The 23,332-nt window shown below is 39.7% G+C and overlaps 1 protein-coding gene across 1 annotated transcript in view; it reads right to left on the bottom strand.

Annotated features, from left to right (window-relative positions):
- Nucleotides 1-23,332, bottom strand: part of KCMF1 (potassium channel modulatory factor 1) — a 58,227-nt gene that overhangs the window by 9,739 nt on the left and 25,156 nt on the right. Inside the window, exons 2-5 of the mRNA XM_079792788.1 lie at nucleotides 20,331-20,498; nucleotides 16,386-16,525; nucleotides 5,090-5,191; nucleotides 2,327-2,501 (exon numbers count right to left, since the gene is read on the bottom strand). Coding sequence (XP_079648914.1) covers nucleotides 2,327-2,501; nucleotides 5,090-5,191; nucleotides 16,386-16,525; nucleotides 20,331-20,498 — 585 coding nt within the window. The remainder of the gene's footprint in view (nucleotides 1-2,326; nucleotides 2,502-5,089; nucleotides 5,192-16,385; nucleotides 16,526-20,330; nucleotides 20,499-23,332) is intronic.

Raw genomic sequence — 23,332 nt, 5'->3', positions numbered from 1 at the left:
GTCCCCTCTCTTTCTATGCCCCTGATTCTATTATATTCACCAGTTTATTCTGTTCATCAGATTTTTTATTCACTTGATTTTTAGATTCACTTGTTGATAGATATGTATTTGTTCATAATTTTTATCTTTACCTTTTTCTTCTTCTTCCTCTTCTTAAAGAATACCTTTCAGCATTTCATATAATACTGGTTTGGTGTTGATGAGAACTCCTTTAGCTTTTTCTTATCTGTGAAGCTCTTTAGCTGCCCTTCAATTCTGAATGTCAGCTTGGCTGGGTAGAGTACTCTTGGTTGTAGGTTCTTGCTATTCATCACTTTGACTATTTCTTGCCACTCCCATCTGGCCTGCATAGTTTCTGTTGAGAAATCAGCTGACAATCGTATGGGTGCTCCCTTGTAGGTAATTAACTGTTTTTCTCTTGCTGCTTTTAATGTTCTCTTTTTGTCTTTTGCTCTTGGCATTTTAATTATGATGTGTCTTGGTGTGGTTCTCTTTGGATTCCTTTTGTTTGGGGTTCTGTGCGCTTCCTGGACTTGTAAGTCTATTTCTTTCACCAGGTGGGGGAAGTTTTCAGTCATTATTTCTTCCAATAGGCTTTCAGTATCTTGCTCTTTCTCTTCTTCTGGCACCCCCATAATTCTGATGTTGGTACGCTTGAGGTTGTCCCAGACGCTTCTTACACTATCTTCAAATTTTTGGATTCTTTTTTCTTTTCCGGTTGAGTGTTTTTTGCTTCTTTGTATTTCAAATCTTTGACTTGATTCTTGTGTTCCTCTAGTCTGCTGTTAGGTCTCTGTATATTCTTCATTTCAGTCATTGTATGTTTAATTCCTAGTTGGTCCTTTTTCATATCCTCGAGGGTCTCACTAAATTTATCGGCCTTTTCTAGGAAATTCTTAAAAAACCTTATAACCGTGGTTTTGAACTCTATGTCCAGTCGTTTGTTTTCCTCCATTTTTTTCATTTGTGATCTGTTTCTTTGTCTCCGCATTTTCGCTGCTTCCCTGAGTTGGTAGAGTAGCTTTGTGTGCTAGGTGTCCTATAGGGCCCAGTGGCTCAGCCTCCCCAGTTACCTGAGGTGGACACTCTTGGTGCACCCCTTTGTAGGCTGTGTGCACAGTCTTGTTGTAGCTAAGTCTTGATTGTTGTTGGTATCACTGGGAGGAATTGACCTCCAGGCCAACTGGCTGTGAGGATCAGCTGTGTCTACGCTGGGAGAACTTCTGTGCTGGAGACACCCTTATGAGACAAGACTTGCAAAATTGCAAAAGCCTCTGTGCTCAGCTTGGATGGGGCTGAGTCTCAGGGCAGAGCAGACAGCCTTGGCTTCCCGTCAGTCAGCCCTGCCCTATGAGGCCCCTGGGTCTCAGTGTCCCTCGGTAATTGCTGCAAGCACCTGAGAGAAAGCCGCCCTCGAGTTTTGCCTGCTGCCAGACAGTCCAGTTTCTCCCCCAATGAGTCTGGGTCCCCAGAGTCTCACCCGGAACTAGAGTTCAGTGCAGTTGGGAGCTTCTGTCTCCCTCCCGCTTGAGAAAGCCAGCCGCGTACTCAGTTGCCTGCCCTCTATGCACGTGCGCCTCTGGACCTCTGCCTTCCGCAGCTCCCCTGAGTCTCAGTGTGCTTTTCTCTTTTCCTGACAGTCCAGATTTCCCCCCGAATGAGTCTGGGTTCCCAGAGTCTCGCCCGGAACTGGAGTTCAGCACAGTTGGGAGCTTCTGTCTCCCTCCCGCTTGAGAAAGCCAGCCGCGCACTCAGCCGCCAGTCCTCTCCGTGCGCGCGTCTCCGTACCTCAGCCTTTTGCAGCTCCTCTGAGTCTCAATGTGCTTTTCTCTTTCCTTCTAGTTGTAGAATTTCCACTGAGCCAGCTTTCCTGTGGTTCTGATGATGTCTGTTTTGTCTTTTAGTTGTAGTTTTGAAATTGTTGTGCAAGGCAGCAGTTTAGGTGTTTACCTATGCTGCCATCTTGGTTCTCTCCAAGCTGAATTCTTTAGTCTTGTCAATTAGTTTTCTTATCTGTGTATTTGTGGAGGTTGAACCATGATTCTGGTGGTCTTTTAATTGAACCCTCTTATGATTTTCTTGGGTTTCAATGAAGGCCACAAACAGAACATAGAGCTATGTCTTATTATCTTATGCCTCTAACTACTTAAAAAAAAAAGCCAGAATAATATGAACATTATGTTGTCTATTTTAAAAATACTTTATAATTATAAAAATTTGGGGAAAAATGAGTGTGTTAAGAGATCAGGACCACAAATCCCACCAAAAAACCTTAAAGGGAGCCCCCTTCCCGGCCATTCCATTTATTAATGTCAAACTAACTTACCAGCTATAGGATCCATGGCTTCCCTATTGCTTGGAGAATATGAACTCTGAGAAGAAGAAAGTCCACCAGTAGAACTGCTAGTAAAGTGCATGTTTGATCTACGAGCACGAGGACCTCCTAGTCCCCGGCCAGGGTGAAACATTCTACGTACGTGTCGAACACCACTCGATTCATCATAACTCCAAAGTTAAGGGGGAAAACCAAGTATTTTACGGACAGAAAAGAAAAAAATCACTAATCACTTGAGCCCTTGCTAGATAAATGGAGATTTCCTAAATTGTAAGCATTCCAAAATAGCACATTTAATTTAGAGTACAAAATATCACAACTATATCTGTAACTATATAAGGGCTATTAACTCTTAAAAAAAAAAAAGCCACTCAAATACAAAGCAACGTGAGAGTGTGTGTGTGTGTGTGTGTGTGTGTGTGTGTGTTCAAAGGGAAAAGCTTCTCCAGGAAGAAAAAATTTCTTCCTGGTTCCAGCTACAATAACCAGAGTAACACCGCCAAAGTGAGAGGCACTGCCCGGTCAGATACCCCAGCTGAGATATTCCCTAACCATGCTCAGTGCTGAATTTCTTATATGTTCACAATGAAGTGACCACAATTAATAAGCATCAGTTTTTATTTCCGTGCTAATATATAAGCTAACCAAATCTCATTGTCTGTAATAAGAAAGGAATAGTATGAATAATTTACATTGAAGAGCGAGAGTCCTCTGGGTTACTAGTTTTAAAGTGTTGTCTGTAAGTTCTTCAGTGCTGCTGCTAAAAAAAAAAAAAAGAAAAAAAAAAAGAAAAGAAAAAGGTTCTGGAGCTTAGGAGGCTTAGTGAGAAGCCACTCCCTCATGTCAAAGTTACCAGGTAGCACCCGAAGCCCCTGAAAAATTAGAATGCTTCCAGGATCCCTGCTATGCCAGCATTTTGTTTCTAGAACTTCATGGTAATGCTCATTTGGAATCTAAAATGTAACAAATGCCTTCTGCTACTCTTCCATTTTATATAGTTTTATCTTCTCTTAGTAACCAGCAACTCTTATAAAAAAAAATCTCACAGAAATAGATGTAAATGATGTATGGACACCAACTTCACTAGACGCCCTTGAACTTGCAGGAAAGTTCAGGATAACAGCTTGGTTTTAATTCCTTGCCTAGCTTCTTCATGGAGATGGAGTGAGCATGGACCAAGCACAGTCATTCTGGGTACTATTACAGCATTCTTCTACACAAAATGCAAGTGACTCAAAGGCTTAAGTACTTTTGGCCCATTTGGGTTTTCTTATGTCTTAAAAAAAGGAAATCACTGCTCTTTTCATGTTGCCTTCAGGGTCCCTGCTCTTAGGAGAAAAAGCGTTTCCTCTGTTCACCGAGTACTGGCTCAGCTCAGGCTGACATGCTAATATCTCAGGCTGGGTCCATATCTTTACTTTCCATTGGCTTCCACGTATCTCCCCATAACTCTAAAGGGCCTTATTTCCAGTTAGAAAGTTAGGAACTGTGAGCAAGGGATGGGAGAAAGAAAACCAGGAAACCTGTTTCTTTCTCAATAGATCCAAGGTTAAATTATGATTGCCAAGAGGCATTCAAAAGAATAAGAATAAAAACTTTAGCCCTAGCCAGTTTGGCTCATTGGATAAGAGTGTCAGCCTGCGGACTGAAGGGTCCCAGGTTTGATTCCAGTCAAGGGCACATGCTCGGGTTGGGGCTTGATCACCAGTAGGGGGCGTGATGAAGGCACCCAATCAATGAATCCCTCTCAACATTGATGTTTCTATCTCTCTCTCCCTTCCTCTCTGAAATTAATAAAAAATATATATTTAAAAAAAGAATAAAGACTTTATAAGAATAAAGTCTTGTGATTAGTGCTCGAATCACTTCAAAATGGAATGAACATTGACACCTTTACATACAAACTGAATTAATTGGTGACAGTTTTAGAAAAACAATTCATAACCTGAAACCCGAGCACGGAGTCTACAAAATTAATCACTGGTGGGCTGGTAAACTTCAGGGAGGTCACAGGGAACTACCAGCAACTGTCTTGGGCTGGGTTTGGAAGGGGAAGCAGAAATGAGAGTGGGAAGGGAGTTCAGAGCTGGACCGACCGTGTGCTCTCCTACAGAGTCTGCACAGGAACGGCTTTCCCTGGAGAAGGGGACTCCAAAGGGAAAACAGCCCCAAGGGCACGTCTGCCCACCACACCACCCATTGTAGGAGGAGGCAACAGCAAACAGATTTTAATTTGGATTAGCATTTTCCTCTTTTGTATGAAAATACTGTCTTAAATATCTGTTTGTAATAAACTAACAATGATGAGCAAGTCAACTTTCACTTAATGAGCATGATTCATATAAAAGTCAGTAAATAAAAAGAGAAATAAGAAACTGTATCTCAACACTGAATCACTTTTAAGAAAACACCTAATAAACTAAATAAAATAAATTGAAGGTTAGTTTTCCTCTATGAGAATACCGTCCTTAAAAACAATCAAAATGAACCCTGGACAGTGTTGCTCAGTGGATAGTGTGTTGGCCTGTGCACCGAAGGGTGGCACGTTTGATTCCTGGTCAAGGGCACACACCTGGGTTGCAGGTTCACTTCTGGTCAGAGTGCGTGTGGGAGGCAGCCAGTAGATGTGTCTCTCTCACATGGATGGTTTTCTCTCTCTCTCCCCCCCGCCCCTCCACTCTCTGAAAAGCAATGGAAAAAATATTCTCAGGTGAAGATTAACAACAAAAAAACCCCAAATAAAACAAAGGATATTAAATCTCTAGGGGCTCTGTGTTCAAGTGTCAGATGAGCTGCAAAGTCGTCCGTGACATGATTAGGATCGCCTCCAGGTAATGCTGCACATATAGGACAAATCTGAAATGCAAAGAAAGCAGATGTAATTAATGAACAGTGATCAGATATCTTTCTGAATGACTATCCTATATAATAAAAGGCTAATATGCAAATCAACCGAATGGCGGAACGACCAGTCACTATGACATGCACTGACCACTGGGGGCAGACGCTCAACACAGGAGCTGCCCCCTGGTGGTCAGTGTGCTCCCACAGGGGGAGTGCCACTCAGCCAGAAGCCCTGAGCCAGGCTCATGGCTGGCGAGTGCAGTGGCGGTGGCGCGAGCCTCTCCCACCTCCGTGGCAGTGCTAAGCTGTCAGATATTCCCCAAGGGCTTCTGGACTGCGAGAGGGTGCAGGCCGGGCTGAAGGACCCCCCCCCCCCCCGAGTGCACAAATCTCATGCACCGGGCCTCTAGTCCTATATAATAAAACCCTATTATGTAAATCGACCTAATGGTGGAACGGCCAGTCGCTATAACGCGCACTCACCACCAGGGGGCAGACGCTTGATGCAGGAGCTGCTCCCTAGTGGTCCACTCAGCCAGAAGCCGGGCTCATGGCTGGCAAGTGCAGCAGTGGTGGCAGGAGCCTCTCCCACCTCTGCAGCAGTGCTAAGGACCCCTCGGGGGATGCCCGACTGCCGGCTTAGGCCTGCTCCCCCAGCGGGCCTAAGCCGGCAGTCGTACATCCCCTGAGGGGTCCTGGACTGAGAGAGGGCGCAGGCTGGGCTGAGGGACACCCCACCCCCAGTGCACGAATGTTGTGCACTGGGCCTCTAGTTTTACTACAAAGTCTACTGTTACCAAGTTTTAGCCAGGCAAAATACAGCCAATCCTGAACCAGTGAACACATGGAGGCCTGAACAAGAACTGCAGCACATCGTGCTGTCACTCAGAGTGAAAACAGACAGTCCCTCAGGTCAGACACAACAGTTCCAGACAGTTCACACTTGAGCTCTGGTGAGCCTCCCAACAGCTTGGCTGATTCATTTACATGGTCTAGCAAAATAGTTCCATAAAAAATATTTAAAATGTGCTATTTAGTGCACATCATGCCTAAGTCCAGTCTTGAATGGTCAAAACTGGAACATAAGCTTCCCCATAAGCTAGACTTCAGGGTCAATCTCCAAATAAGACAGCAAAACTCTTATGGTGCAACTGTACAAATTTATATACTTTCAATGTGATATAAGACAGACAATGATTATAGATCATATGCAAATGTGCTTTCTAACTTCATGAATGGGACTTCCAGGGGGGAAATGGGTGGTGGGATGGAAGCCCATTTTTAGATCCTTGTTTTCCAGAGGGATGGGAGGTGGGACAAAAGCTTGGGATCAGGGCACGGTCAAGGATTAGAAGACCAACTTCCTTTGGGCCATAGGGCAAGGGATAGAAGGAGAAAGTAGGGATAAAATGGCATATAGGGAGGCAGAGAAGGCTGGATAGGTTAGAAATGTGGCTTCTGAAACAGCGGTTTCAACAGAAGTGGTGAAAGGAGGCAGGAGAGGGGAAGGATAGAAAGAACTCAGACCTTTCAGAGGAGAGGCTTACTCTTTCAGAAGCCCAAAGGGCAGATGATGATCTAAAAGTGGGAGCTAAGTCCTGAAGTAGGAAGAACTTCAGTCTTAAAGAACACAGCCATGCATACAGGCCTGCTGCAAAGGAAGCCCTGGGGAGCTGGAACAGTCCAAGTTTTAGGTTTGTGCCTCTCTAAGAGAGTTAAGGAGATGTGTGATTCATCTTGCCAATACATGGGTCATGTGCTTAAATTCTCTCACCTGGAGAAAATTTGGGGCAATTGGTGACCTCACTGCCTCTTCCAGCAGTGTGGGAGGAGGGTGGCACTGGAGATGAGGCGGCAGGGAAAGGTGAGACTTGGGAGGACAACACTGGACACAGGGAAAAACTGCTCTGACTTCTAGAGCCTAAGTCAACACAAACTGTCTTCTAGAGACTAGAAAGCATAAGTCCCCTGAGAATATGACTCTGCTGTGATCCCAGTTCTCCTTGTGCCCTAGTAGCCAGCTGTCCTGATTGTTCACCAGAGGGCTGAGAAATACCCTCAAGAACACAAATGGAAAAATATTCTAGTTTTATTTTTTAAAGGTTCTCTATTATCTGGTCTCACTTGGCAGACTCAATTTATTTCCCATAACAACCATCTCTCCACCTACTGCCACTGTAGCCATCCATTTTGCCAAAACACATACAGGTCCTTACAAGATTTAAGTAAGTACACTGTTCAACTCAATAGTATTCTAATTTTCTGTTGTTGCAGTGGAACACTGAAATTAACCTATGATTAAATATGAATTAATTCATATAAAGTTTTGTTTTTCTCCTCAGTTCCATTTTTCCCGTATAATGCTGAGGTTGGATCTGTCACCTGCTTCTAGAGAGTTAGCATTTAGAAATTCAGTGGTTTTTGTTATATACAAAAGTTTTTAGTTTTCCTTACATGTTATACTTGATTTAAAAGTCCTAAGTAATTGAGGTTTGCTTTTAAACATGTTTTGTGGACAGAAACATAAATTATATATGCATGTTGATGTTCTGGGATTCACAATCCTTGAAGTAACATATTTAGCCACAATAAAAAATAACTCCAGCCCAGCCACATGGCTCAGTGGTTGAGTGTCGACCTGTGAACCAGGAGGCTATGGTTCGATGATTCCGGTCAGGGCACTTGCCTGGTTGTGGGTTCGATCCCCAGTGTGGGGCATGCAGGAGACAGCCAGTCTATGATTCTCTCTCATCATTGATGTTTCTATCTCTCTGCCCCTTCATCTCTAAAATCAATTAAAAAAAAAATTTTTTTAAATAAATAACTCCAAAAGAGCCAGAGCTTGACTTCCACAATTCTCTAGTTGTGAGCACCCGAGCTCTCCTAGGAGAAAACCCCAATGTAAAGCTTTACTTTTCTGTCTTCCCCAGGGTAAGCTGGGTACTCTATATGTGGACTTTAAGAAAAGGAAATGGGAACTGCTTATTGCTTAATGGTGCCAATAAGAACAGAATGTGGCAGGGGAACACGAATGGAGGCAGTGCCCAAAAGCCAGCAACAATTTTAGTGAAGAACCAGAGATGAACCCACCTAAGCTGGTGGCGTTATACCGTTTACACGCTTGTTAGAAATTAGAGCCTGGTGAGGACAGAGGTGTGCATGCTCCTCTCCTCCAAGGAGCTTGTTCAGTGAGGCGGAGTGCAGCAGGGCTTCTTAGAAGGAATGACCTCACGTTGAATACCAAGATTGGCATCTTAAAATAATTTTCCTAACCAGTTTATTTTATTTTTAAATGTAAGGGGCATGGGGGAAAGAGGTGGTAGGAGGAGGGAAGGCTCGAAAGTTACATGAAGAACTCTGTGCTACCTTATATTTTGCCAACAATTGCCAGAGCTTCCTTCTTTACTTTATACTACCCTCCCGACAAATATTCCTGCAGGCCCTGCAAAACATTCTATGCACCAACTTGAAATTAACTATCTGGACATGGAACTATACAAACCAGTGTTTCATAGGAGAAAGAAGAAACCAGACCAGTGGCCAAAGAAAAAGGAATTCAAAATGAATGTCTCTACCACCTGCTGCTCTCTTCCACGTACTTCCTTTCACATGCTCTTCCCATTCTGAAAACTGCCTGTTCACCTTCCCCTGCAGGATTTCAATTCAACACGGAGGAAAGTAGGAGTAATAAAACCCCTACCCAGAGATAATATACTTTCAATAGCAGGCACAGACACCTTCCTGAAAGAGCTACTATAACCTCATTTTTAAGATAATCTGTGATTCCCCTTTTGATTTTCATACCATCTTAAGAAACTGATTTCTTATAGAAGTATCTCTTAAAAGTATCACGACACATATACATAGGATTATCCCAGAACAAATCTGAAATATCCAAAGCGTCTCTTATCATTTCCTTCTCTGCTATCAACTAAGTAATCTGCTGGTATACTAATGGCTATCACCCTTAATATCCAAAGTATAACTATCTGATTTTAAATAAGTAAATGTGCTCAAAATAACTACTATTAAAAAACTATGCAGCCCTGGCCAGTTTGGCTCAGTAGATAAGAGTGTCAGCCTGCAGACTGAAAAGTCCCAGGTTCGATTCCGATCAAAGGCATATGCCCAGGTTGCGGGCTTGATCCCCAGTAGGGGGCATGCAGGAGGCAGCCAATCAATGGTTCTCTGTCATCATTGTTGTTTCTATCTCTCTCTTCCTCCCTGAAATCAATAAAAATATATTTAAAAAAACCACAACTATGCAAAGATAGCCAAATTCTAAAGATAAAAAAAAGTGAGCTACAAAACAAAGTGTTTTGAGTGTAAAGTAACGAAAAGGCCCAGCCGGTGTGGCTCACTGGTTGAGTGTTGACCTCTCAACCAGGAGGTACAGCTCAATCCCCAGTGCAGGAGGTAGCCGATCAATGTTTCTATCTTTCTCTCCCTCTTCCTTCCTCTCTGAAATCAATAATAATATATTTTTTTAAAAAGTAATGAAAAACACAAATAGTAAAGATAACACATCCTGATGATCTTTCTAGCTGAATGCAGTTGATTGCCTGTCGCAACTGTATTTTTCAAATCCTGTTTCTCCATATTATTAAATAAAGTACCTTTGTTAGTTCACAGGAGAGCAGACAGCATCCAACTGCATTCTTTAATAAAAAAAAAAAATACAAGCAGTAACAATCAAAGCCTATTTTTTTTCTTTTAATGTGTCTTTGGCTTTTAAATGTTACCTTTCTTGATAACCTTGATTATATGGATAAATAGGTAATTATAATATTTAGAAAAATTGTGCTTCACTCCTCTATTATTGCTCCTAATAAGGAAACATATGTGTTGAGAAAATAGATCAAATACATCTAATTGTTTATAAACAAAATGTCATAACGATGATGATAATTTCTATTCTGTCCCTATGGCTCCTTTTACTTGATACTCAAACAACTGTTTAAATATTAAACACATGTGCCCTGGCTGGATATACACGCCAAGGTTGTGGGTTCGATAAACAGTCAAAGCACATACAAGAACTAACCAGTTAATGCATAAATAAGTAGAACAAATCAATGTTTCTCTCTCTCTCAAAAATCAATAAAAAAATTAAACACATTACCTGCTAAAACTGATTATTATAAATCATTAAAAAAGATTTGTATGTCCTTTTATGCCAACATTTTTCTTCATAAAACTTATCATTCAAAATAAAATTGTCTCAATTCAGATTGTGGAAAATTTCAAAATAATTGTTCTCCTTGATTTTTATTTCTTATCAAATTACTATAATTGGAACAAAAGACTACCATGCTATTTAAAAATTAAACTCAGTTTGTTAAAAACACATCTTGGTCTTCATTAAAAAGGGGGGGGAATGTCTCACTAACATATATGAAGCACCTATAAAAGTGGGAGACATCCCTCCCCTCACCCCTTTTCTGGACAGTAATGAAAACAAAGAGCAAATAAATTAAATAAAAAATAGAAAGCAAAGTCCCATTAATTATGGACAAAATAATATAACATAGATTTCTAGAAGTGAGAAAAAAATGTTGGTAAACCAAAAAGTGCTTTTACTTTATAAAATCCTGAAGGCTTTCTAATTAGCTGAAGGACAAGTCAGCTCAAATGCAAGATTTAAGAAAATATTTAGGAGTCACTCTTTTTTTTTTAAGAAAAAATATTTTTTATTGATTTCTTACAGAGAGGAAGGGAGAGAGATAGAGAGTTAGAAACATGAGAGAGAAACATCGATCAGCTGCCTCCTGCACACCCCCCACTGGGGATGTGCCCGCAAACAAAGGTACATGCCCTTGACTGGAATCGAACCTGGGACCTTTCAGTCTGCAGGCTGACGCTCTATCCACTGAGCCAAACCGGTTTCGGCAGGAGTCACTCTTAATGTCCTTTTATGCTCAAACAAAAGTTTTCCTACCATGTTTCTTTCACAACCTAAACTAGATCCCTCCTATCTGCAATCCCGTTTGACCTCTATTGTTCACTTCTACTACCAGGTTGATGGATTTCAATAATTACATACAGTGCTACTTCCTCCAATTCTTTCCACAATCAAAATCCAGTTAGTTGCCCTGATCTACCAAATCTCATAACTATGAGGGTTTTTAAGAACTTGTACTTAATTTCAAAATCACATTGTTTATATTTGGTGTTTACATAGAGACTCCTGAGACTATACCCCCAATCTGCTTTTTAAATTTTTAACTGGTAATCACCTTCACTATGCATTCTATGTCAGATGTCATACTATCAAAATCAAAAACCTCTTGAGTAATCTTACAATAATATTAAGAAGGAAGGAAAATCTTCAAGTTGGGTCTTAGAGTCCCTCGCTGAAAAGGGAAACAGAGAAATAAAGACAAGGACAACAAAGTTGTTTTCAAAATTAACCTTCAGTAGTCTTTCTCACTAGCTATGTCAGGTACCAGTAAATCCTTACTAGTGGTGACAGCAGTATCTGCAGTGGTATATCCCAATGGTTTTAAATGGTTAGAGGAGTGAGATCCCTAAATCCTGTAGATAGGTACAAAGTGATGGTCTAGAGACTCTAGAGGATGTAGGCGGGAAACACAGGGACAAAGCAAAGTAACAAATTGAGCATTTAGAAACAAAAATGTAAACAAGAACAGAAAAGGAGGTAAGTCAGCTATTACGTGAACATAATCCCTCACCAAAATGACATGAGTCACTCAAACTCCAGAATTTAAAATGTCTGATTAACCCTGACTTTGCCAAATATTGGGGGTGGGGTGAGAGGGGATCCACAGTAATATCACTTGGACATTTATTTATTTATTTTTAAAAATTTATTTTTATTGATGTTAGAGAGGACGGAGGAGGGAGAGAGAGAGAGAAACATCAATGATGAGAGAGATAGAAACATCATTGATCAGCTGCTTTCTGCAGGCCCCTTCCTGGGGATCAAGCCCACAATCTGGGCATGTGCCCTTGATCGGAATCAAACCCAGGACCCTTCAGTCTGCAGGCCGACGCTCTATCCACTGAGCCAAACTGGCCAGCATGTAATATCACCTGAACATTTACATATAACTAACATATTAGAGCTGATAATATGCTTCACATATATCCAGAAAGGCATTCAAAATATTTAACAACTGCCCTAGCTGGTTTGGCTCAGTGGATAGAGCGTCAGCCTGCGGACTGAAGGGTCCTGGGTTCGATTCTGGTCAAGGGCTCAATCCCCAGAAGAGGGTGTGAAGAAGGCAGCTGATCAATGGTTCTCTCTCATCATTGATGTTTCTCTCTCTCTCTCTTTCCCTCTCCCTTCCTCTCTCTAAAATCAATAAAATATATATATATTTTTTAAAAGATTTAACTGGTATGGCACAGCACCAGTCCTTCAGAATGGACGCTCGTCAGTAAGCTGCTACGCAGTGTAGCTGCTCAATGCCAGCCTAGATCTAGGAAATGACTTACATGTCTCAAAGAAGATCCTCGCACCTTCATATCAAAGATTCATATCTGCTTATCATTTAAAATATATATATATTTAATCCTCACCTGATATTTTTTCCATAGATTTTTCAAAGAGAATGGAAAGGAGGGAGGAAAAAGGGAGAGGGAGAGGAAGAGAAGGGTGACAGAAGGAGGGGGAGGGAAGGAGGAAGGGAGAGGGAGGGAGGGAGAGAGGGAGGGGGAGAGAGGGAGGGGGAGGGAGAAAGAGAAACTTTGTTTGGTTGCCTCCTGCATGTGCCCCAATTGGGGCTGGGGATAGAACCTGCAACCCAAGTACATGCCCTTGGCCAGGAATCAAACCCATGACCCTTTGGAGCATGGACCAACGCTCTAACCACAGAGTCATACCAGCAAGGGCTAAAATATATTTATATTTTAGAGAGAGAGGGAGAGGGAGAGGGAGAGGGAGAGAGAGACATTGATGTGAGAAAGAAACATAGATCGGCTGCATCCTGCACGCCCCTAACCAGGGATTGAGCCCACAACCTGGGCATGTGTCCTGACCGGAATCAAACTGGAAGCCTTTTGGTGCAGGGGACGATGCCCAACCAAATAAGCCACACCAACAGGGCTGCTTACCACTTTTCACCTTGAAATGTCTGTGTTTGTTATGTGTGGGAACAGAGGTAGATGCAGTCAGTGCTCATGCAGACTAAGAGCTGATAAGAAGGGGGGAAATCCTTAAAATATTCCACAAATACCAATATGAAAAACAGGATAGCCACTTCCTAGAGCTGTGTTTCAAACATGTGGAACTTAATGAAAGCATGTAACTAGACACACAATGTGAGCCAGACCACAAAACCATTTGTACATAGTCAGTAATTAATTTTCAAACTGTGTATCCGGTATAGAGCAGTATAAAATTGTATTTACTTTCAGGAACTAACTCTTATTTTAAAGGAATGAGTAATTAGCCTTTCCTTTATAGACAGGCCTTAAATTTCCACCGTATTCTCCAATTTCGGATGTGCAAAACTGAGCACCCCATCTGTGGGGTGGTGAGAGTGTATCAGGGCTTGTTGGCTATACTGATTTTAAGAATGCCTAGTTTATAATAAGGGAAATCTCTCCCCAACTGTATCTAGGTAAATGAAGGACCACACCTGACAGAAATTAAATCAAGGAGAACTTATTCCAAGTTTTCCACAGCAACCAGAATGAAGATGCAACCCAGTCAATATTCTTTACCCTGGTGTTTGGGATTGTACAAAAGGAAGCAAAGTCACCTTGACAGAATAAAACAAACAAATTAAGAACAGTAGTGAAATGTGACAACCGTGTTCTCAGGCTTCCCAACATGCAAAGTAAGAGCATTTCTGAGTCATCAGATAGTAAAAGTGGGTTTGAGGATGACATAAAGTAAATTTACCAACTGTTTGAGTGAAAAATCTTTAACAACTTTGAGCATCAAACCAGCAATGTAAATGGGAATGAAAGTGAACCTGTGTGTTAAAACATACATGGTGTCAAAACAAGCCAAAGGAAAATTGTTTGGGCAAAAAAATGAAAAAGGATCGCAAGTCAAATTTATAGAAAATATTCCTTTATTAACTTTTGGTCGAGAATATGTTTGTATATTTTCAGAAAACAACTCCGAGACCATGTGGATTCCTGCAACAGAGAGGAATTGACAGGAGTGCTCCAGCCATGAAGACAGAAGAGAAACAGTCCAGAGATGGAAGACGCTGACCATGCCTTGCCATACTAGCAGTCAGCAGATGTACGTCACTGCAGATTGCCCAGGACCAAACCAGAGAGGATAGGACCTGCATTACCACCATTTGTCCACCATCCAGAACTGAAATATCATTGCTGTTATGTACACATAAACAACTGCTGGACATAGAAATCGGGACTCAAAAGAACTGTTGGCCCAGAAAGAAACTCACTATAGACTGATTCATTTGCCTCTCAGCATAACCATTATTGCTTGTCTCATTTTTGGTTCCTATAAGTGTATTCCTAGTATCACATGAGCTCACTCATCTAGGGGAAAAGATGAACAACATAGACTGAAGAACAAGAACAGCATTAATCAGACTGTCAGACCTCAGAGGGAAGGTAGGGGAGGGTGGGGACAAGGGAGATAGATCAACCAAAGGACTTGTGTGCTTGCATATGAGCCTAACCAGTGATCACGGACAACAGGGGGATGGGGGCATGCATGTGTGGGGGTTTGATGACAAATATGTGATACCTTAATCAATAAAGTAATTTTAAAAAATAATAATAATTAAAAAAAAAAAAGAAAGTGAACCTGTGTCATTCACAGCTGTAACAGCAGAGCTGTAGTGGAGATACAGGACATTGGTTAAGTAGAGACTCTATAACCCAGAGGACTCTGGGTAAGTTCAAACACCAGCTCTGCCCCTTCTTAGCTGCATGTTCTTGGACACTACTTTATTTCTCTTCAGTTTTAGTTCATTTGTTTTGAGTGTATTTAGGGGGTTATTAGTTGATGCAGTGTGTAACTGCTTGTGCCAAAATTCTCCAAATTGCACACCTACAGTTCCATCTCTCTCCTCTTTATTATTACCAACAGTAAGGGGGGAAAGAGGACTCTTTTGGGTGATTTATCATCTCTTGGAGTTGGGTATATGATGAATCACATGTCAAGTAAAATATCTAAAAAGCTTTCTAGGCAAGACTTTCTTTGTGTATTATTCTGGCTCTCTGGCTTTTAGGTACTGGAAAAGATCAGAGTGCAAGGAACTTCTAGGAACCTCAGAGTTTTGTGCTATGAAGCAAGAGATCTGATGGGAAGAAAACCAAGTACAGTAAAGTCAGTGAGATGTGATAATGAATTACTACTTAATACATGACCAAAGATTTTAAAATTTCCTTGTGAAGATTTCCTTAGAGAAGAAAAATGAGACAGATAGCAAGAATACTATAAAAAGAGCTGTGTGGCAGGTTGAAGTGCTTTTAATCTTTTCACAATGCATTTATTTCCTGAAGGCTCCTGAATTTGGTGAAGACTCTACACTTTGCTTCCAGCAAATGTGAATGAAGAGTGTGGACAAATGAGGGGCATTATCTTGAACACATGCTGCTTCCTAGGCGGTATAAAATTTGCTGTTAAAATATAATTTTAGACCTAGCTGGTTTGGCTCAGTGGATAGAATATCAGCCTGTGGACTGAAGGGTCCTGGATTCGATTCCCGGAAAAGGCACATGCCCAGGTTGCAGGCTCAATCCCCAGTAGGGGGCGTGCAGGAGGCAGCCGATCGATGATTCTCTCTCATCACTGATGTTTCTATCTCTCTCTCCCTCCCTCTTCCTCTCTGAAATCAATAAAAATATATTTTAACCTTTTGTACTCGGATGTCGAGTGTGACTCGACACGGTTAGCATCGGTAGCAGCTCTTTTTATACTCTTTGAATGTATCAATAATTTGAAATATTAAAAAATCCAAATAAATAAGTTTGTATGAAAAGAAACTCCAGTTTTTTATTCTACTGCCGCGCTTTGTAAAATCTGGGGTATTTAAAAAATTAAATCCCGAGTAGAATAAAGGAATCGAGAAAAAAGCAAGCGAGTGGAAAGGGTTAATAAAGACAACTTAAAAAAATATATATATATATATATAATTTTAATAATTACTATGCAAACTTAGGAGAAGTACATGATAGTGACCTAGCTTTATTTATATTAGAAATAATTTACTTAACCCCATCATTTTAGACACGAGGCTGTTCTACTTACCACTTCTGTTGATGTTTCTGCGTGTTCAGACGTAACATGTTCTTGAAGAGATGTCTCCGTATAGCCCATTTTTCCACAATAGGGACAAGTAAAAGACTGTGGCTGCTCTACAGAGAAAGCTTCCCCACCATAGTACAAATCTGAAAAATAAAACGGAATTGCACTGAGAAAAGAATTATTAGTTTTTTAATTATAAGAATGCAATCATATGGCACAAAAGTTTAAGTGTGCCTAAAAAAAATGGCAAGTGACTGAATGTGAAAAAGTATTTGCAATATTTTTTTAAAAAAAGGCGTGCCTAAAATCTTCACCAGCAACTTCACTGTCAATGTGTGCTTAGGTGCCTCCCTGTTTATATTTGCAATATCCTTATTCTCTCAAGGATTCCATGACAGCCATCCAATTCCTTCTCCATATAGATAGTACAGTCGTAAGACAAAAATAAAGCAAAGAGCTTTCAATCCCTTCATTTACTGTTAAAACATCTCTCATTTCGTGGAAGCCGGTTTGGCTCAGTGGATAGAGCGTCGGTCTGCGGACTGAAGGGTCCCAGGTTCGATTCCGGTCAAGGGCATGTACATTGGTTGCGGGCACATTCCCGGTAGGGGGTGTGCAGGAGGCAGCTGGTCGATGTTTCTCTCTCATCGATGTTTCTAGCTCTCTATCCCTCTCCCTTCCTCTCTGTAAAAAATCAATAAAATATATATTAAAAAAACACACACACACAAAAAAACCACATCTCTCATTTCACATCTGATTCTAATTTCATTTTAAATTTTAATTTATCTATTGGTTGATTCTTATAAGTGCCCTGGGATCAGGGATCAAACTCACAACCTTGGCGTATCAGGATGACATGATCACCAACTGAGCTACCTGGCCAGGGCTTGGTTCTAATTTTCTTGCAATTTATTTTTTTCTGTATATACTGTGGCAGTACCAATGTCAACACAAAAAAATGGTCAGGGTGTATTATATACAAGAACACAAGTGCTCAGAGGGAAGGAGCAGACGACCATGACCGGTATGCCAACTCCCAGATGCAGTTTCATCAGATACCATTCTTACAAGCAGGAAGGATCCTCGGCATTCAGTTCTTGTAATGCTAACCTGGACACTACCATAACATACTCTGCTCAACTCAGTTAGTGAAAACCAACCACTCAGAATCTGTGGGAATAATCTGTTTGCCTCACTAGTACATCTCAAAGAATAAGTCTATTTTCCTCCATAGGCAGTACACAAAAAATGTAATTGAAAGTATATTTAATAGGTTATGTCACTTCATTACAAAGAACTATCTCATTTTTTAACATGAAACAAATGCCTAATTTAAGAGGACATGACCATTTTTGTGAGATGAGAAAATGGAAGCAGGTGCTCACTACATGATTAATTTGTTCACATTAATTTTTAGGGAGATTTAGACTATCTTAAAAGTATGTATCCACTACATATATACTGACCATTTATTACGTGCATAAGACTTGTCAGGTAAATTTGGGATAGTGAGGATAAATATATAAAAAACTTCCTCAGCTGTTAAAGGGCATCTACAAAAAAGGCACAGCTAACAGTATACTGGTGAAAGACTGGATATCCCCCGCCCCCCACCAGAAACGACAAGAATGGTTCACTCTTGCCATTTCTATTCAATATTTTACCAAAAACCTAGGCAAGAAAGTGACACAAAAGCCATCCAGATGGAAAGAAGTAAAACTACCTCTAATAGCAGATGAATTCCTTCCAAACCCTAAAGAATCCACTAAAAAACTATTAGAAGTAATAAATGAGTTCAGTAACATCACAGGACACAAGTTCTATATACAAAAACCAATTGTTGTTCTATATACTTGCAGTAAAAAATATATATGTACAAAAATAAAAATTTAAAAATTCCATGTACAATAGCAAAAATAATAGAATACTTAGAAATATATTTAATGAAAGAAGCATAAAACTTATTCTTTGATAACTATAAATCATTGTTGAAAAAAATTAAATGACCTAAGTAAATGGAAAGAGATCCCATGTTCATGGACTGAGAGATTTAATATTACTCTCCCAACTGATCTATAGATTCAAAACAATCCCTATCAAAATCCCTGTTGGCTTCCTTGCAGAAATTTGACAAACTGATCCAAAATTTACACGGAAACTCAAGGGATCTAGAATACCCAAAATAATCTTGAAGAACAACAAAGTTGACTCAGCCAAAACCGGTTTGGCTCAGTGGATAGAGCGTTGGCCTGCGGACTCAAGGGTCCCAGGTTCGATTCCGGTCAAGGGCATGTGCCTTGGTTTCGGGCACATCCCCAGTGGCGGGGTGTGCAAGAGGCAGCTGATCGATGTTTCTAACTCTCTATCCCTCTCTCTTCCTCTCTGTAAGAAATCAATAAAATATATATTTAAAAAAAAAAAAAAAAAGAAAAAGAAAAAAAAAAAACAAAGTTGACTCACACTTCTTGATTTCAAAGCTTACTACAAAGCTAGTTATCAAGACAGCATGGTACTGGCACAAAGATAGTCATATAAATCAATGAAATCGCTTAAGAGTCTAGAAATACACACATTTATGATCAACTAACTTTTTTAACAGCATTATCAAGATATCTTTGACACATAATTATATATGTTAATGGTTACAACTTGATGTTTTAATTACTTATACTATGGAAAGATCACAACAATCAACCTAATTAACATATCCTCCACCTCTACATAGTTACCATTGTGTTTGTGTGTGTGTTTGTTGATATAGAATACAATATTGCTAACTATGGTCATCATACTATGCATTAGAATTTATTCATCTCTAGAACTTATTTATCTTGCATAACAAAACTTTGTACCCTTTGACCAACATCACTCTATTTCCCCCATCCCTGCCAACTGATTTTCAACAAGAATGCCAAGACATATTTCACTGGGTAAAGAATTGTCTTTTCAACAAATGATGCTGGGACAACTGAATATCCATATGCCAAAGAATAAAGTTGAACCTCTTTCTCATTCCATTTATAAAAAATTAAATCAAAGTGGTACAAAGATCTAAATATAAAAGCTAAAACTACAAAACTCTTAGAAGAAAACATAGTTTTAAATTTTTGTGATCTTGAGTTAGGCAATAGGTTTCCTAGCTATGACACCAAAAGCACAATGTAAGGAAAAAAAAGATTAACTGGACATCAACAAAATTAAAACTTTTGTGCTTCAAAACACATCATCAAGAAAGTGAAGACGACAACCCACAGAATGGAAAACAAATTCTGCAAACCAAAATTTCTGATAAGGAACTTGTATATAAATACACAATGAACTATTAAAACTCAGTAACAAAAGATATATCCCCCATTTAAAAAATTTGCAAAGGATGTGAATAGACATTCCTCCAAAGTATCTATATACAAATGGCCAATAAGCACAAGAAAAGATGATCAACACATTAGCCATCAGAGAAATGCAAATTAAAACCACCTGAGACACCCACTAGTCCTTTTTGACTATAATAAAAAAAGACAGATAATAACAAGAGCTGACTATGTAAGAAATTATAGCAATGAAACATTTATAGCTTTCCTTATGGGTTGACAATGTCTTCTAATCAATTGTAGGAATAATCTGTTTTCTGATAACTAGAACAAGAATGTGTGTATTATTAGCAGAACAGGCAGTTTAACTTTATTCCTTCTTTACTGAAGCACTCTTCCGTATCATATCTTGTCAGTTATATATGTTTCTGAATGGCTTTCATAAACAAGTGAACTATGATTAGGAGAAAGAATTACACAGAATTTATAAAAGATTCATCTTATTTTTAATAAGTTTGGAGCCTCATGTACGCTGTTGGGGATATAGTTCTTAGAACATTTTGCCTTTATTTCTTCACACACATACATATAAAATTCTAAATGATAATCCACTAAAATATTATTAAATACGTACCAAAATCTACCCTTGTTAATATGCACTGCATTGGGTGGTCAGTTGTATGCCTTGTTGTTGTTGCACCACTTTCATAACAAGACGCACAAAGATCGTAATCGTAGCAAATTAAACACTTATATCTGCGACCTCGAAAATTTCCTTTTAAACATGCATCACAGCTGACACCTACAAAAAAAAAAAAAGATCATTAATTAGCAATTGTAAAAGGCTACTCTCCATTTCACATTTATAAATTGTTAAGGTGTTCATTTAACCCCATATTTCCTTTCCAAAATGACTAGAAACAACATAGGAAAATAATATAGGAATATCCAAAAATATGGTGAATATGTTACTCTGATTTACACTTAATGAAAATAACTTAAAATGTTTAATAAAATGTTACAAAATCAAACTCACAGATACAGCAACAGATGGGTGGTTACCAAAAGGGAAGGAGGTGATAGGTGTGTGGGGGTGAAATGGGTAAAGGGGGTCAAATGTATGGTGACAGATGGAAACTAGACTTTTGGTGTTGAGAATGCTATAGTGTATAATAGCATAATGTATAAATTATAATGTTGCACACCAAAAACTTACATAATATTATAAACCAATGTTACCTTTAATTAAAAAATCATGCCTTGCCCTAGCTGGTTTGGCTCAGTGGATAAAGCATCGGCATGCAGACTGAAGGGTCCCAGATTCAATTCCAGTCAAGGACAAATGCCTGGGTTGCAGGCTCCATCCCCAGTAGGGGATGTGCAGGAGGCAGCTGATCAATGGTTCTCTCTCATTATTGATGTTTCTCTCTCTCTCTCCCCTTCCCTTCCTCTCTAAAATCAATAAAAATATATTTGAAAAAAATTATGCCTTGATGCCGAAACCGGTTTGGCTCAGTGGATAGAGCGTCGGCCTGCGGACTGAAAGGTCCCAGGTTCGATTCGGGTCAAGGGCATGTACCTTGATTGCGGGCACGTCCCCAGTGGGGGGTGTGCAGGAGGCAGCTGATTGATGTTTCTCTCTCATCGATGTTTCTAGCTCTCTATCCCTCTACCTTCCTCTCTGTAAAAAATCAATTAAATATATTAAAAAAAATTATGCCTTGATGAACTAGCAAGAGGTTAAAAACCAAGTGAAAGAGGAAAAGGTAACTGGAATCACTAAAAATATCTGAGCATAGATTTTCATAGCATTGTATGATAAAAAATAGGAAGCAAAGCCCAAGGTCTGTTAAGGTGGTGTCTAACAGGCAATTTCTCATAAAGCTGAGACCCTATTATAGCAGGTTCTTGAATAATTCCATTTCATTATAATGCTGATGAGAAAAAAAAATCAATTCCATGTCAGGGTCACCACTGTCTCCCCATATCTGTGTGGCTTTTCTCTGGGGACTATTCCCTCCCACCTCCCAAAGATGTACATTGAGGTAAATTGGCAGTCTACACTGTCTCATGTGAGTGGCCCTGGGATGGAAGCGGGTCTCACCTTGTACCCCGAGCTGCTAGGAGAGATTCCAACCACCGACCAAGATGAACTGGAATCAGTGGATTGGAAAAGATGGTCCTACTTGTTTTTATTCATCTTTCTTAAATGTATGTACAACTCACATTTATTTCAATGTTTAATACTAGAAATATTTTGGGCTTAATTATTTAGAAGTTTGGTGATTTTCTTTTATCAGCTATATACCTTAGTAGTTTAACACTTTCTTTTTGCTATGATGTGTTTTTATTTTATTTATTCTTTTTTTAATGAATGTACTGGGGTGACATTGGTTAATAAAATTACATAGGTTTCAGGTGTATAATTTTATAATATATCATCTGTATATTGTGTGTTCACCATATGCCCCTATACCTTCTTCTGCCTTCTCCCACCCCCTTTCCCTCGTAATCACCATATTACTGCCTGTGTCTGAGTTTTTTATGTTTTTGCTTAATCCCTTCACCTTATTCACCCAGCTGTGCACACCCCTCCATCTGAGCTCTCAGTCTGTTCTCTGAGTCTGTTTCTATCTTGTTTGTTAGTTTATTTTGTTCTCTAGATTCCATATAAAAATGAAACATATGGTACTTGTCTTTCTCTGACTGGCTTATTTAACTTAGCGCAGTGGTCAGCAAACTGCGGCTCGCAAGCTGCGGTTTGCCGCTCTGTTGACTAATGAGTTTGCCGACCACTAACTTAGCATAATGCTCTGTAGGTCTATCCATATTGTCGCTAAGGGTAAGAGTTCCTTTTTTTACAACTGAGTAGTGTTCCATTGTGTCCACAGCTTTTTATCTACTCATCCACTGGTAGACACTTGGGCTGATTCCAAATCTTGGCTATTGTAAGTAATGCTGCAGTGAACATAAGGGTGGGCATTTATTTTTTTGAATTAGTGTTTCAGGTTTCTTTGGATATATTCCCAGGGTGAACCTGCTAGCTCATTATGCAGATCCATTTTTATTTTTTATAAAACATGTTTTTCATCGATTTTTGAGAGAAAGGAAGGAGAAGGAGAAAGAAACATGGATGTGAGGGTGAGACATCGATCACCTGCCTCCTGCATAACCCCTATCAGGTATTGTGCCCATTTTTTAATTGGACTATTTGTTATTTTGGTGTTGAGTTTTATAAATTCTTTATAAACTTTGAAAATTAACCCCTTATCAGATGTATCATTGGCGAATATAGTCTCCCATTTGGTGGGGTGTTTTTTCATTTTATTGATGGTTTCCTTTGCTGTGCAAAATTTTTTTAGTTTCATGTAGTTCTATTTGTTTTCTTTTCTTTTGTTTCCCTTGCCTGGGTGATATATCAGGAAAAACAATATTGCTACAAGAAATGTTCAAGGATGGCGGCATAGGTAAACAACTGTACTCGTTGCCTCCCACAAACACATCAAAATTACAACTAAAATACAGAACAACCATCATTCAGAACTGCCTGAAAGCTGGCTGAATGGCAGTCCTACAACTAGAGAAGTAAAGAAGAAAGCACACTGAGACTGGTAGGAAGGGTGGAGGCATGGAATG

This window comes from Cnephaeus nilssonii (assembly GCF_951640355.1).
Source record: "Cnephaeus nilssonii genome assembly, chromosome: 15".
NCBI lineage: Eukaryota > Metazoa > Chordata > Mammalia > Chiroptera > Vespertilionidae > Cnephaeus > Cnephaeus nilssonii.
This window is presented reverse-complemented; position numbering and strand designations above follow the sequence as displayed.